Source organism: Festucalex cinctus, chromosome 14 (assembly GCF_051991245.1).
Source record: "Festucalex cinctus isolate MCC-2025b chromosome 14, RoL_Fcin_1.0, whole genome shotgun sequence".
Classification (NCBI taxonomy): domain Eukaryota; kingdom Metazoa; phylum Chordata; class Actinopteri; order Syngnathiformes; family Syngnathidae; genus Festucalex; species Festucalex cinctus.
The window spans coordinates 12,738,659-12,754,434 of NC_135424.1; the positions used below are offsets into that span (position 1 = coordinate 12,738,659).

A 15,776-nucleotide genomic window follows, 5' to 3' on the forward strand; every position below is an offset into this window, starting at 1 on the left:
TATTAGACACGTATTTGACTGCTTTACTTTACATGCATCTAACCAACACACTTTGCTCACCTGTTATGAGCATTTGCAGCCCAAGACCTCGATAGACGTGAATAGTTATGAAACCCTTTATTGCACATTAACATTTAAAGCCATTTGCCACACTTTACCATACTGCACAAAGAAGTTGACAGCCTTTGAGTAAATGGTAAAAATAACAATGTGTTCATAAAACCATTTAGCGACTATAACAGATTTTAGGCATTTATTTAAAAAGTACTGTGTTGCACATGTCTATTTAGATATGCCTGACACAACACTTCAAATATGTAGTTATATATTAGATTGGAATATACAACACTTGATGTTAATTCCACCTTTTATGTCCCCCGTGTGACGCAATAATTCCTCGAGTCTTTTTGTCTGACAGGCATGTCATTCAATGTGTACGTATTTTACGTACGCGATACGTCACGATGATCACGTGACCGTCCAAAATGGCCGATACTGTACTTGATGCAAAAATATTCATGAAAAGTGCTATAAAATCATAATTTCTCCACATAAATTGACTTTTTTCAGGGAAGAGTTGAAATGAACCATTTCACGCAATAGCCGGTTAGTTTTTCACAAGTCTTGTATACCGTTTAAAACCATTTACCACACTTTACCATACTGCGCAAAGAAGTTGACAACCTTTGAGTAAATGGTAAAATAACTACATGTGTTCATAAACCATTTAGCAACTATAACTTAGCCAGATTTTAGGCATTTATTAAAAAGTTATACTGTGTTGCACAACAGTCTATTTAGATATGCTTTACACAACACTTCAAATATGTAGTTAGTTGGAATCTACAACACTTTACATTGTAGTTGTCTAAATATTTGAGCTGAAACATTTTTACCTTGACTCTAATGCTATCTAGAAAGTAAATAAAATTAAAATGCATACATTATTTACATATATGTCAGTGAAACTTGACCTGTCAAAGCTCAAATGCACCCAACGTGTTGAAGATTTGTGTGTTGAATGAGAGTGTTAATCTTGGAGGATTTTCAGTAAAGATATATGACTTTTAAAGCATTAAAATATTTGATCTGTAACTAGTTCTTCATCCCAAATGGAACATATTCCATTGTCACGTTTCAAGGATATAATCACATATGACAGTCATATGTGGGGATGGTGCAAATTTTTCCTGATGGCAGTGCAGCTTTTGTCCCTCGGTCCACGCAAACCAGGATGCTCCCGTCTGAGGCAGTTTTATCCACCTGCATGGAGTAATTAGAAAAAGAAGTACCTGACCTCAGTAACTACGACGACAATGGCCAGACACACCTGGATTAATCAGTTTGTCCACTCATGAAAGACAGGAAACAAAGGAGTAGTATTAAGCAGTGTTAATTTTGACAAGAAATTTCAATTTAGTTTTAGTTAGTCTTTTGACTAAAATTAATTAGTTTTAGTCATAATTTCCTGCGATTGGCTGGCAACCAGTTCAGGGTGTACCCCGCCTACTCCCCATAGCCAGCTGGGATAGGCTCCAGCACCCCCCGCGACCCTTGTGAGGAGCAAGCTGTTCAGAAAATGGATGGATGGATACAGTCATAATTTAGTCATCTGATTGTAATTTAGTTTTAATCCAATTTTAGTCAATGAAAATGAAGAGCAATTTTAGTCGACTAATTTGACAGTTTAGTCTATTTTCCTTCAGCATACATTTCAATTTTTATACAGAAAATTATAACAAACCTATTTGTAGTTTTAACACACAAGACATGTTTAAAACCGTATTGATTGTTTCAATGAAACATGTTGAACTGACAATAATATAACTTAGTTTTCACCTAAATAAAAAAAAAAAGTGCATAATTGCTTGAGATTAATCTTACAGCTGCACAATGAATGTAAACATGTTTGATCATTAAATAAAGTGCGGTGAACACTGAACAGTTTCTAAGTGGTTCTTTTCTCTGGACGGTTTTGCATTCCTTCTGATTGGATTGTGTGAATTTTTGTCACTGTGTTGTTTTAATTTTCGTTTTAGTCATTGACAAAATTGTCAGTCAATTTTAGTTATGTTGTCTCAACAAATGGCTTCTATTTTAGTTTTCATTTAAATTTCGTCTGAAAAAAATAATAAAAATTCGTGACTTGCACAACGAGGCCATACAGTATAGGTACGCACCATGGCCTCCAGAGGGCGCCACAAACCGAAAAAAAACAACCCTTCAACATGTAATTATATTAAAACTACTATCTTAACCTCAGGGTCACTGGTGTGATGGTGTCTATCCCAGTTGATTTAGGCCGAGAGTCGGGGTACACCCTGGACTGGTTGCGAGCCCGTCACAATGCACAGTTTAATAATTTAGATTTTTGAGACTTAACCCAACATGCCTGCTAAGTGGAAAGTGAATTTCACTTTATTTTATATTGTGCTCTACACTTTATGTTTATCCAAGACCATACGTGTATTATTCAACACAAACTTGACATGTTTTGTTGGCTAAATAAGGAAAAGATAGAATGCATTATTTATTTATTTATTTATTTATGTTTTGTAATTTCCAACTTTATTTCTGAAGCTTGGAAAAGAAGACAAAGACTGTTTTTTTTTTTGTCATATTTTGTTATGCAGTACTTTGGTGCCATATCATTTGATTGTTTGGTGCCTTACAGATACACGCTCATGCGGGCTAGGTGAACTATTGTATGCATGATATAATGTGATACGTTGGCGCGTTATGTCAACGCCGCCCCCATATTTGATGTGGCAGATCTGCCTGTAATGTAATAGGGCAACAGACTAAACTTAAAAAAAAGCAAAAGCCTACAAAGTTAATAGCTTTTAAGCCACACACATACACACTAATATATTTGGGGAAAGCCACAGTAACTGACAACTATTTTTTTGTTTAATCTGATTAGAATGTATTTACTTCTATATACGTTTTTGCTTATTTAACTTGTACAGGTGTAAATGTACTTTTTGAGTTAAAAAAAAAATTAAAACATTCACTGTGCAAGATTGCATGACTTGTCTAATGACTTGCTTAACCTAAGTAATAGTGCTTGACCCATCTCGCTTGAAATTTATAATGACTTTTGCCCACATATAGTACATAGTGCCGGATGCTTTCTACTCACAATGTGATTGGTCACCAACTTCCCATTGATTTTGTTTATTTCAGTTATGTCCTCTATCCCAATTTTCTTCAAAATCAGCTCAATCTTCACTGTAATGCCAGACATGGCGCTTTCAAGATGGAGAACCTGCCTGGACAATCTGCAATATACAGAAAGAGAAGGTGAATCGACTTGATTAATGTCGGATACATTTTTTTTCTTTCTTTCTTTGAGAAATATGACCTTAGGAACTGTTCTCGGTCCATAAAAGTGTGACCAGGGTTGCTCTTCTGGTCACTTAAGATCACTGGAGGCTTTTCCCCTAAATCTTTCCCATAGTTCATTCCAAGATTGTTGAGTTCAGCAGCAAGGGCATCCTGAGAAAATGGAAAAATTACGAAGCTTTATCAGACTTGTCCATAAAACCCTCTGTTAAATGTCATGACAAATCAAGATATTTAAAATGTTGTTTAGCTCAAATAGTGTTACTCTACAAACCCTCTTTTCCTCCAACTCTGTTTTCATCTTTTCCTGTTCATCCTCATCTAGAATGTGATTCCCATCACGGTCAAATTGGGAGAAAGCTGCAGTAATTTCATGATCAGCATGTCCCATCCTGCAACATCATCAGAGTGGTGAGGATTATGTTGAAAACATTTGGATGAACAAAAATGAGATTTTTATCTTTCCCACTTACTCTTTTAAAGTTTCTCTAAAATCCTTGAATTCTATTTCGCCAGATCCAGCACGTAGAGCCCTCTGGACATCAGATATTTTCTCATTTTTAAGTTTCAGTTTCATGAATGTTTTCATGTAGCTCTGAATGGGAAAAAAAATCCACATTATGTGAGCTGATATTATTTATATGTTAAACATTTCTATACCGCATTAACGTTTGTTACCTGTTTGATGATGTCAGTGATCTGGAGCTCATCTTTTTGCGACGATAGCTCCTCTTTCACCTCCGAATAAGTGTCATTTATGATGGCAAGAAACATGTTCTGAAGAAAGATGAAATGGTAAACTAAATATATATAGTGTGATTTTACTTTGAAATGACTTGCACAGCAGGATGTCTTACTAGCAGGACGAAGAAAACGAAGAAAACGTAGGTGACAAAATAAATTGGTCCGAGGACTCTGTTTGCACGATCGATTGCGTCATAATCAAAGTCTCCTAAAATAATCCTGAACTGGGTGAAGCTGCAGGAAAAAAAGATGGAAAGACTGGTTAGTTTAGGCACAACAGTTTCAAGTTATGCTGCTGATATCTCTTACATGCACTTGACAAAGGTGCTGAAGGATTCCACTTCTGTACCAAACAGCAAATATCCGAGCTGAGCGTACGCGAAGAACACGATGAAGAACATGATAGCAAACCCTACGATGTCTTTGGCACAGCGGCCCAGTGTGGAGGACAGCTGGGTCATAGTCTTATTAAAACTAATGTACTTGAACACCTACGTAGAAAAAAAGAAGGCAAATTATTTTGGAATGGGGGCAAATGTCAAAGTTGAAAGTGGAATGAATGAGGCTTTATTTTGTACGTAAGCGTAGCGCTGCCAATGTGGAGTAAACAGTTTTGGCGGGCAAGTATGTTCGAACATACTCGCAAATACGTTCGAACATACTCGCAAATATGTTTGAACGTACTTGTAGGCTACATGCTACAAAGTTAGCATAATGCCACAGGGTATTATTTGAGCATGGGCGAGTGAAAACAAAACCCATTTTTTTTAGGCATTTGGGCCACATTTCATTAGAAAATTAAGTAGACAAAAAACAGTGTAATAATAAATCATAAAAGTTACGACTGAACTTTTTTTTTTTGTCTACTTAATTTTCTAATTAATTGGTAATGTGGCCCAAATGCCTAAAAAAATTGGGTTTTGTTTTCACTCACCCATGCGCAAATAATACCCCGTGGCATTATGGGAAGGTATGCTAACTTTGTAGCATGTAGCCTACAAGTATGTTCAAACGTATTTGCGAGTATTTTCGAAAATATTTGCAAGTATGTTCGAAAATGTTTCGCCAGCCGAAATTGTTTACTCCACATTGGCAGCTTTATGCTTCCGTAATTTTTACCTTGATCCATGCAAAGAACAGGTTGACCGCATTCATATTGTTGTATTGTGTTTGCCAGAATGCCAGAAACTCAAAGTCAGCATAAATTTCTGGTTGGTCCAACAATTTGCCAAGCAACTTGTCCACTTTGACTGTACGGAAAATATTGAATATAATGGCAACAATGGCGAGCTGGAAAGGAGGTAACATGTTAATTGATTTAAAGTCAGTGAAACCTGGAACAATTCCTCTGAACATGTTCTTACCAGTATGACTACAATATCAAGTATGTTCCAGATGCTTTTGAAGTAGGAGAACTTGTGTATTCGAAGCTCAAGAATTTCCTCCACAACATAATAGAGGATGAATAAACAGAAGACCATCTCACAACCCAGGATGAAGTAATCCCAGTAGCTTATGTAGCGAATCAGTTTGACTGTTCGGATCTGGTAGGAAGGGATAGCTCCGCCAGTTGCCGGGAATTCCACAACCAACCTGTCGACAGACTGACGTCAAACACAAATTGGGATACTAATCAAGCAATTTGGGTTTCAGTCTGTACCTGATGACGCAGAACATGTTGATGTTTGCGTTGTAAGTGGAGAAGTCGATGAAGATGGCCCTGGTTCCTCGATCCAGCCAAAGGTTCTCCTCCAGGTCCTTGAGGACAACTGTGCTTTCCTCCTTGGTTCGACCCAGGTCTTGGTAGTATCCGGCTCCACTGTAGGTGGTCAGCAAACCCCAATGTGAGGAACCCTTGATCACTTTCTCGGTGTGGTAGCTCCATCTGCAGAGGCATGAGGCAACACGTATATGTCAAGGAGACGGTGGTGGTAGACACTATCAAATGTGAGTAATTTCAGGGTCTGGATCCAATGGGAGAGGGCCTGGTGGAGTGATTTCAGAATGCTCATAGCAAGAGACCAAACAAACAAACAAAAACTCGCTTTTTACCTCCCGGTTGGCTGCTGAGGAAGCACTGCCAAATATGGGCAGGCTGGCTTGCCCGTATTTGGAAGTGCTTCTGTAGCAGCGCTGTCATCCTTTGGTCAACAACAAGAAAACTAAGTTAAAAAAAACAAAAACAACAAAAAAAGAAAAGAAAACTAAGTGCAGTGTGAAAAGTCCTTATCTCTTGATTTGAAGAGTAGTCATTACGCATGTACAACTTTAAACAAGAGACGGTCACAAAATGTTTGCACCCGAGAGTAGGAAAGTGTCACAACATAGATGTAAAGCATTAAAAAAAAAAATATATATACTTCTTTAATCATTAATTAACATTTAGTTAGCACACAGGGATAAGCGACCTTTCCTGTCAAAAGACCCATTTTAAGCCAAATAAATAACCAAAAATCTGTCTGGGGCCGCAAAACATTTGAACATTGCGATAACCATAACGGGTAATTTTTCAGACTTTGTTTTTCATACATTATTAGAATTTTCTGGGGTTCTGTCAAATATTTGACATTTTTGGCCATTCTATGGACATGTTATGGTCATTTTCTGACTCTATTCTTTCTTTAAAAAAAAAACAACAACGACATTTTATGACTATATACTATATACATACTGTTCTGTCTTTTTTGTTATAAATTTTCTGGCATTTTAGGCAAAATCTTTTGGACATTTTATGGTCATGTTTCGGATTTCTTTTGTTTTTGAACATTTTATGCCTACTTTCTTTTCAGCCTTCTCTTAAATCAAATTTCTGATCTTTTTGGCAATTTTGTGGACTTTTTATGGTAATTTTCAGGAAAATAACCACTTTTTCAATATTTTCTTTTCTACCTTTTTTTTTTTTTTAAATAAATGTTCCTACTTTTTGCATTTCCAAGTCATTTTGTGGTAATTTCTGGGATTTCTTCTTTTGTTTTCGAACATTTTATGGTTACTTTTTGAACATTTTCTTTTCTGGATTTTTTTTTATTTGATTCTCTGACATTTTGTTGATTTCAAGGACATTTTATTGTAATTTTCTGCTTTTGCTCTTCCTTTGTGGACATTTTTAAATAATTAAAACAAAAAAACATTTTCTTCGAACTTTCATCTCTCTTTTTCTTACAAATTAATAAATTGGACTAAATAATTTAATTCATTTAAGGAATATCTAATTAAAAAATATGTAAGAAAAATCATTTCTACAATTTTATTTTATTTTTAAATAAGAGATCCACAGGGTACCACAAGAGAGGGACTAAGGAGCTGCAAGGTTGAAGATCTCTGAGATCCCCATATAATCACTAATTAATTTGTTGTAGTTTCAGTTTTATTTATGGTAGTCTTATTCACGGTACTGTAACATCATGAGTGGTGAGGGGGCACCCAAGACCCTATATTGGCCGCCACATAAAGAAGAGCACCAAGGTGTAACTTACGCTGTGCCGTTGATTAGCCCAAAGTTGATATCATCTTCCTTCTTCTCGTTGTAGACATCATAACATCCGGCGATCTCATCCTGGAAGTCTTTGTGGACTTTGCAGGAGTTGTTCTTGATCTTGATCTGCCTCATCCTGGGCACTCCCAGCAACATGTTCTCGTAGTAGATGAACGACTGATCTCCACTGTCCAGCGACTGGTTATTGTACCATTTAGTCCAGTAGAGGCCATCTAATAATGGTTCTTGAGCAAACTGTTTATACAGAAACAAGTTGAAATCGTCAATATATGCTGGTGAAAAATGGAAGAAATCCATAAAGACAAATACTCACAGTCCAGAAATCCCCCATGGTGCTTATAGACTGAAACTTAACCCCACTTTCTCCGGCTGTATTCACAAACAAGTCAGTCATGGCTTTAGTGTAATAATAGGTGCTTGAGCTTGTCATACCGTATGTCACTGAAAGACAAAACATCATGACATTGTTACTGCCTTAACACGATCCTTATCTGCCTTTGCTCAGGCTCGCCTTAAATGTTGCTTCTTTCAGTGTTACCGAGATAAGGCGGGACACACACAAGCCATCATGGAACACTTGTTCTTTGGATGTATTTACGTTGCAACCATCGCACAGGTCCAGATTAGAGGCTGTAATTTGTTTGAGGAGAGAGCACGGCAGCCTGACGCAAATAGCCTCATCAAACAATGTCAATGTAACGCGGACAAAGAAACAATGTACGGGACCAAATGCTCTTATCACTAAAAGGCAAAAGGGTTGTGGTCATGTCCCTTTGACGGCTAATGGTTGGCTTGACAAAGGCTCTCAGGGGGAGGGATGGGGAGGACATTTTGTTGTTGGCATTAAAGCAGGAGGGTGGTGGAGGACTTTTTATGATAAGCCATCCATCCAAATTTCTTTGATACACTTTCACTCAAGCCCTCTTGACTTTTTTTTAATGACAATTTTCAAGCCATTTTAGGGCACTTTACCTTCATTCATAATAAAGGGAGAATTTTTGCTGATATTTTCTGTTCTCTTGTTTTGGGGTCTCTTTAGATAATAGATACATTTGAACGCACTCCCTAAAAATGAGATTTGTCCAAAATTGTTATACATTTTTGGGGCGTATTTGGCAAATCTTGTCACAGTTTTTATTGCTCTTTAAAATTTTGAACACCTAAACACTTAAAAGCATTCACTATAAAATGTGACTAAACTTACCAGTTCTACTAATATTTGGAAAGTATTTGGTTATAAAAACAAAATCAATTTATTGCTCTGTTTAAAATTTTGAACACCTAAACACTTCAATGCATTCATTATAAAATGTGACTAAACTTATCATTTATACTGATATTTGGAAAGTATCTGGTTAAAAAAAACAATCAAATTGTATCAAAATGCTGTATGAATCAAGTTAGTCATCTATACCATTTTCACATTTTCCATGTCTAATAACCATTTCACATTTCAGATTTATTCTATTGATCAGATGATTACTTACAAAGACAAATATCCACCAAAAAGACCAGATAGACCACTAACTCCCGTAGAGTTGTGCGGACAAAGAGTTCCCGGTTGTCCGAGGTGTTCTCAGTCAGGGTCGTACCCCACAAGCCTACCAAGAATATTGAAAAGAACAAGAAGAAGAAGAAAAAATAAATTGTTCTGTTGTCTTCGCAAAACTAATAGACGATGAATAAGATGTGTCTTCCTAGATGAATGTTTCGAGTTGAAGCCAGCCAAGTTGAAGAACATTCCTACCTTTAATGAAAGAAAAACAGCCTCCGCGTTCCTTCACCAGGATTTTTTTCTCAGCCGAGTGTGGCTCCTCTGGGAACGAGCCGGGGATGTCCACGTTGTACATGCTCTCCATGGAGCCCTGGAAGAGGGGCTGCGTGTTGTAGACCGTGCTCACAACTCGGGGCAAGGGCGGTGAGTCGCCAATGAAACCCTGGTTCACCCATGAACCGATGTTTTCCAACTCACATTCGACCTGGCTGGACAGGTGACTGTCGGCACGGTTGTTCAGACTCTTCATGGTGCAGGATCAGAGAGGAAAGTGAAGCAGGATGATGTGGGCGGCTTTTGAACACCTGCTCGGTGTGATGGTTATAAGGGGTAAGTGACATAAGCGTTGTGGAGGGAGGAGCTGGCGGTCCCTCTGCAGGGGCATTTGTTGTCATCAGATTTTGACTTGCTAGGAAATTGAGATGGCACAAGATGATGGCTTTATGTGGATTGTTTCAGTGATCTTGACCTATACCTTATAAATCACAACGATGAAATGAGCGGACTATCTAAAATTGTGCTTTTGGAAGTAAGGTCATGTAAGGGTAATGTTTGGGTCATGACCGTGTGGTCAAGTGTCTGTTTTGAACTGATGTAACAGCATCTGGTTTCAACTGGTAAAACGCTATGTGATGTCAGGAGCTATGTGATGTCAAGAATCTTTTATCTCTTTAGCTGATCAACGGCCAACCATGTCAACCTTGTTTACCCACATGTCTAGCCAAAACCAATCAGATCGATTCATCGTCTATATAAGCTGCCTGAGAAATGTGTGTTTTCTCGGATTATTGCCTCTCTTCCTCCGTGCATCTCCACAGCCCAAAGGGGGATTGGCGTCTCGTGGTTCTCGATGCATTCTCATTGTTTCTCGTCTGCTCAAGTTTGTTCTACGCCTCTCGATGTTATGCGAATAAAGAGTTAAAATCTTATTTGTGTCTGCACTTTTGGGATCCAACCTCAGCACTTAACACTACACACGGGCAAAACATTATACTCCTCAGTAGCAATAATAATGTAAAAAATAACTAAGACAAAGTTGCTAGAGCTTGTTATATCTGATCAAATGCCCATGTGGGGTTCCTCAAGGGTCAATTCTTAGACCCCTTTTGTTCAGTCTGAATGTTACCTTACCTTGGGGTCAAATGCTTCAGAATGATTACAAATCAATTAATTATTTAGATTAAAAACATAATTAAATATTCCAAAAACGTCAGTCCAAATTTTTAGAAAAAGATGAAAAAGGTTTTTTTGTTACCTAAAAATGTCAAAAACGTGACCATAAAATGTACAAAAAAGGAAGATGAAGCACAGAAATGTGACATAAAATCTCCTTGAAAGCTCAGAGAATTGAATGTAAAAAAAGAAACCTAAAATGTCCAAAAACTAAAGAAAATTACCATAAGTCTTCATTTTAAAAACAGAGGCAGAAACAAACACATTTACTAACAATTAAATGTCCAAAAAAATAAGAAGAAATACCCCCAAATTACCATATATTATATACAATATTGCCCAAAATGTCAGAAAATGTTTTTAAGCATTAAATAAAATGTTTAAAAAAAAATAACTGTAACATGTCCAAAAACTAAGAAGAAATCCCAAAATTACTTTAACCCCTTCGGACCGATAAACGAATAAAAATGCATAGTTTGGATGATGTCAACACTTCTGGTTTATGATTGGATCCCAATCACAAGAGTAAGGTGATTTACATGCTGTTCATGTTAAAAATGTTACATATAAGCTTGGTAAGTTTACACCGACATACTAACCTGGTGCCCACTATAACAAATGGGGGGGTGGTAATGTTGTACACGGTTAAGCCCCAAAACATTCTTACTTATCTCTTGACACAAAAGCTGAGGCTTTTGCCACTTTTCCTTGACATACTGTATTGTACACCAACAAACATGTCATCCAATTAAATGTCCTAAAAGTCTTAGAAATAATTCATCTGTTTAAAATGCAACATTGTTTTGTGGTCCAGTCCTCTCAATTTCTGTCCTGCTGAGCACATTGTTGTCACCACTGATTACCAACTCATGCAATAATGCGCTCCTCGTGAGGAAATCAATGAGTTGATTCTATTTTTTTTTCCTTGCTGCCAACTGTTCACTGCTGGTGACTGAATTAATGAAGAGTGTAATTGCAGTGTCACCGACACGCACTTTTGACTCTACCGTCTATTCATTTTTGACATGCCAACTGTCAGAAAGCGTTGATTAGGTATGCAAACATTCAATGTGGCCAGTCAGTCATTATGACCATCTGTATCTGTGTTTGGCGAAATGAAAAAAAATGTCACATGCATGTTATGTCGTAGTTGTGTCATTTAATTAAAACCCGTGTGCAGTATATTGTGACCCGTTTTGGGCTTTTTGATGGTTCTGACCAAGCCATTTCAAAATAAGATACTCCCTACGGGGTAATTACGAGCCCTAATTAAGCATTGCACCTCAGACTTTTTTGGATATATAGCTTGTGTTTTCTGCAAATCAAATCATTTTGCAAAGCCCAGTATTCTTGTGGAAGTCTGCCGTTACAGTTAAGTCACTGCCTGTATGTATCTTAGTTTGAAAGCAGATACTGTTTGGGTCCAGCTCTGGACGCTTCAGTGACTGTGAACTAAGCGATTACACACAGCCATTAACACACAATGGAGTTTAATTTCTGCTCCCTCGCTAAAGCCAGGCCAGCATCTTGCTCACGGGCTTCCTTAATCTGCTCTGGCTTGTGCCACCATTCAAACTTTTCAAATCTGAGACAATCACTTGACAATGGAGTATGACTGCCATTTAAATCTGTCGTGCTGCTCCAGCAGTAAACAATCTTGTATTGCTCTGCATGGGACGCCAAGTACAAATTAAAAATACGCGTAATTTCAAATACCTACAAATACTATTGTGATTTGAGTTTTGCTGCGTACGTTTGTTTTATTTTTGTTGCGGCTGACGTAAGATTCCGTTATCTCCGCGCACAGAAGCTGTGAACAAAAGGAGGATTTACATGTCAGGGTGCAGTGCAAGTGGACATGGCCTGCAATTACCGGTAAGGCAAACACGTCACACGGGCACAATAAAAACTGTAATATAAATGACATTACCTTCTCAATAACACTTTAGTAATACACAACTAAGAGATAGCACATGTATGAGTGTTGTTGTTTGGCTATGTCAGAGGTCGGCAACACTTACTGTCAAAAGAACCACTTTAGGCCAAATAAATAAATAATAATCTGTCTAGATCCACAAAACATTTGAAGATTGTGGTGAAGGAAACAGTGTGAGTGCCCCAGACAGTACTAATTTGAGCTACAACATAATGGAAAAATATACATTATCCAATACTTTGACATTTATTTTCTTCTACCTTTAATCTTCAATTTCTGGATTTATTTATTTGTTTATTTATAATTTTTGTTGTAATTTTTCAGATTTCACGTTTCCTAAATTTTTTGACTTTTCTGCCTTTTTGTCAAATTTCTTATATTTTTTTAAAATTTTATTGGTCATATGGTAATTTTCAGCCTCTGCTTCCTTTTATGGACACTTTATGGCTATTTTTTATTTTTTATTTTTTGCATTTCTGCCTATGTTTTTTGCGATCAATATTCTGACATTTTTTGGCAATTTTGTGGTCATTTTTTGGGGATTCCTTCTTGTTTTGGACATTTTATATTGACTTGTTGAACATTTTCTTTCTTGCCTTTTCTTAAATCAATTTTCAGATCTTTTTTGTTGTGGACATTTTATGGTAATTTTCTGCTTTTCCTCTAACATTTTGAACATTTTTAGGTAATTTCAAAAAGTTTTTATCTACCTTTCGTCTCTCTTTTACTGACAATGTAAATATTTGGACTCATTTATTTATTTATTTATTTATTTATTTATTTATTTATTCATTCATTCTTTTGTTGTAAATTTTCAGACATCATGTTTTATACATGTCAAATTTCTTACATTTATGACACTTTTATTGGACATATAGTAATGTTCTGTCTCTTCTTCCTTTTATGGACATTTTATGGCTATTTTTTTACATTTCTGCCTTTTTTGCTGTCAGTTTTCTGACATTTTTTTGACAATTTTGTGGACATTTTATGGTCATTTTTCTTTTTTTAAATTCCTTCTTGTTTTGGGACATTTTATATTTCCCCTTTCCTGCCTTTTCTTCTATCAATTTTCAGACCTTTTTTTTTGTTGTAATGTTGTGAACATTTTATGGTAATTTTCTGCTGTTTTGGGCATTTTTAGGTAATTTTTTGAAGTTTTTCATTTACCTTTTGTCTCTTTTTCTGACCACTTAAATATTTGGACTCAAAAAATTTTTTTGAATAATTTATTATTCATTTTTCAAACTAAATTATTAATTATTTTTTAAAAAATAAGGATAAACTTTTTTTAAAAATGTACTAGTACTGTAGAACAATTATTTTCAAAATAATATTAAATATTAGACAAACATGTCCTACCAAATGTAGATTTAGAATTGTATACAATAATAATAATGATCTCCATAAAACACAATGAGGAGAAAAGCAGAATATATTTGATAGAAAATTTCTTTATTCTGAATCGAAAACTATAATTTATCATGTGGATAAACAAGCTCATTTTTCATGTCAACAATACTTGCATATTAAACTTGAACTATGTAACTAGCTATGATTCTCTTAACTCATTGAAATTGCACCAAATTTCAGGGCTGTATATTAAAAACAGCTGTAAATACAGAATCTAATGATCATTTTTAATGATACTAAATGTCTTTCTTTACTGTGCATTGACAAACATGCTCAAAATCCTAGCAAAAATATATCCAACTCTTTGAAAAAAAAATCATTTGATTGTCAAAGATAATTCAAAAGAAATAAATCAATACAAATGTATTTACTATCTCCTTAATTGAAGAAAAAAAAGTTTCACATTGCCGCTTACAACATGACTGCTTCACATGCCACCTGGCAGATTTTTAAAAAATCTTATACATTGAGCTGATGCCCATCAAACTGATAAGAGAAAGAGGAGTTGATATAGTCCTGCCCCGTGGAGTCGTACCTCATGAGGTACTGACAGTCATCAGGCTGCACGCAGTCAAACTGCAAGTCCACCCACTGCACGTGCGCAGCGTTGCGCCTCTTCGCGTCCGTCAGGATGCGGTTGAGCGCCACGATGTAGCTGAGCGCCATCTGCAGGGTCTCGTACTTGGACAGCTTCTTGTCTTGACCCCACTGCGGCACCACCTTCCGTAAACGGTCGAAGGCCGTGTTCAAGCCCTGCATCCGCTTCCTCTCCCTGGCGTTGGCGGCCATCCTCCGCCGCGTGGCCGACTCGTATTTCTCCGGGCTCTTGGAGTCCGCTTCGGAGGATTCGGATCCCGAGTCCGCGCAGCTCGACCGGCGAGGTTTCATGTTTTTTGAAGGACGCAAGTGCAGGCAGTTCTCCTTTGATGAGTCCTCGGTGGTCTCTGTGGACGGTCTGAAGAGTCCAAGGTGTCTGTCCTCCAAAGAAGGGAGCAGCTTTTATAAGGCACACAGCAGATGAACAGGTGGCAGCAGGTGGAGTCCCTGCCCTCTACCACCCCCTCACACCCATACAGCAGACCCCTTAGCACCCACTCTCAGCACATACACACACATGCATAAAGTATATATGCACACTCAATACACGCACACAAACACAAACCCTTAATGAAATTCCAATTATCTTGGGCCGAGGCTTTAGTCGGTGCCATGTGTCACAAACACCAAAGTCTGCCATCTGCTTGCACAACTGATGCTGCAAACAAATTTTTATGAAGCTGACAACAAAATTAGATCTATTCATATTTATATAAAACATGTTGAGGGATTCACAATGATAGATGAGAAAGAACAAATATTTCATTATCAGTATTTTATTTTAGGAGACAAAATATTGTTTATTGTCCAATATATTGCAATTTATTTATTTATTTATTTATTTAGTAATTTAATAATTCAGTCATTTTAATAAATAAATTAATTAATTAATTAATTTATTTATTTATTTATTTATACAAATCTATATAAGCAAGCTTTCGAAAAGCTTTTTTGTCCACATGGCTTCTAAGTAGTAATCATGGTAGAAATGCCCTCAAATCTCCTTTCACTACTTGTATCTCCATGGGATGAGAAGCATAATCTGAGATTAGCCCAAGGCAACAAAAGTGGTACTGAATAACCTGGAGGATTTTACAGGAAAATCTGGGGATTAATGATCTTGAACAATATGGACAAGATGGTTTGCAGATTATTGCGCCAAAACCTGGAAATGATATTGCTCATCGTGTAGTGATGGGCTAATATTCTTATTCATATTAAGAGTTGTAAAATTATGTGTTATGCCCCCCACAGTATATGTGGGGCATTCATGTCCTTAAGTACAGATGGAGATGGGA

General features: G+C 36.8%; 2 protein-coding genes across 2 annotated transcripts; both read right to left on the bottom strand.

The window, feature by feature from the left end:
- Positions 1 to 26: 26 nt before the first annotated feature.
- Positions 27 to 9,609, bottom strand: pkd2l1 (polycystic kidney disease 2-like 1). The gene is made up of 15 exons (XM_077495405.1): positions 9,333 to 9,609; positions 9,073 to 9,186; positions 7,899 to 8,026; positions 7,566 to 7,819; positions 5,750 to 5,974; positions 5,454 to 5,682; positions 5,209 to 5,379; positions 4,399 to 4,580; positions 4,203 to 4,323; positions 4,024 to 4,122; positions 3,819 to 3,940; positions 3,620 to 3,737; positions 3,365 to 3,498; positions 3,143 to 3,281; positions 27 to 1,263 (listed from the first exon to the last, which is right to left on the bottom strand). The coding sequence occupies exons 1-15, from the start codon at positions 9,607 to 9,609 to the stop codon at positions 1,150 to 1,152; spliced, it is 2,427 nt and encodes an 808-aa protein (XP_077351531.1). The 3' UTR covers positions 27 to 1,149.
- A 4,731-nt stretch (positions 9,610 to 14,340) lies between these two features.
- Positions 14,341 to 14,769, bottom strand: atoh7 (atonal bHLH transcription factor 7). Its single transcript, XM_077496379.1, has one exon. It carries the CDS (start codon positions 14,767 to 14,769, stop codon positions 14,341 to 14,343), a length of 429 nt encoding a protein of 142 aa, XP_077352505.1.
- Between the last annotated feature and the right edge of the window lie 1,007 nt (positions 14,770 to 15,776).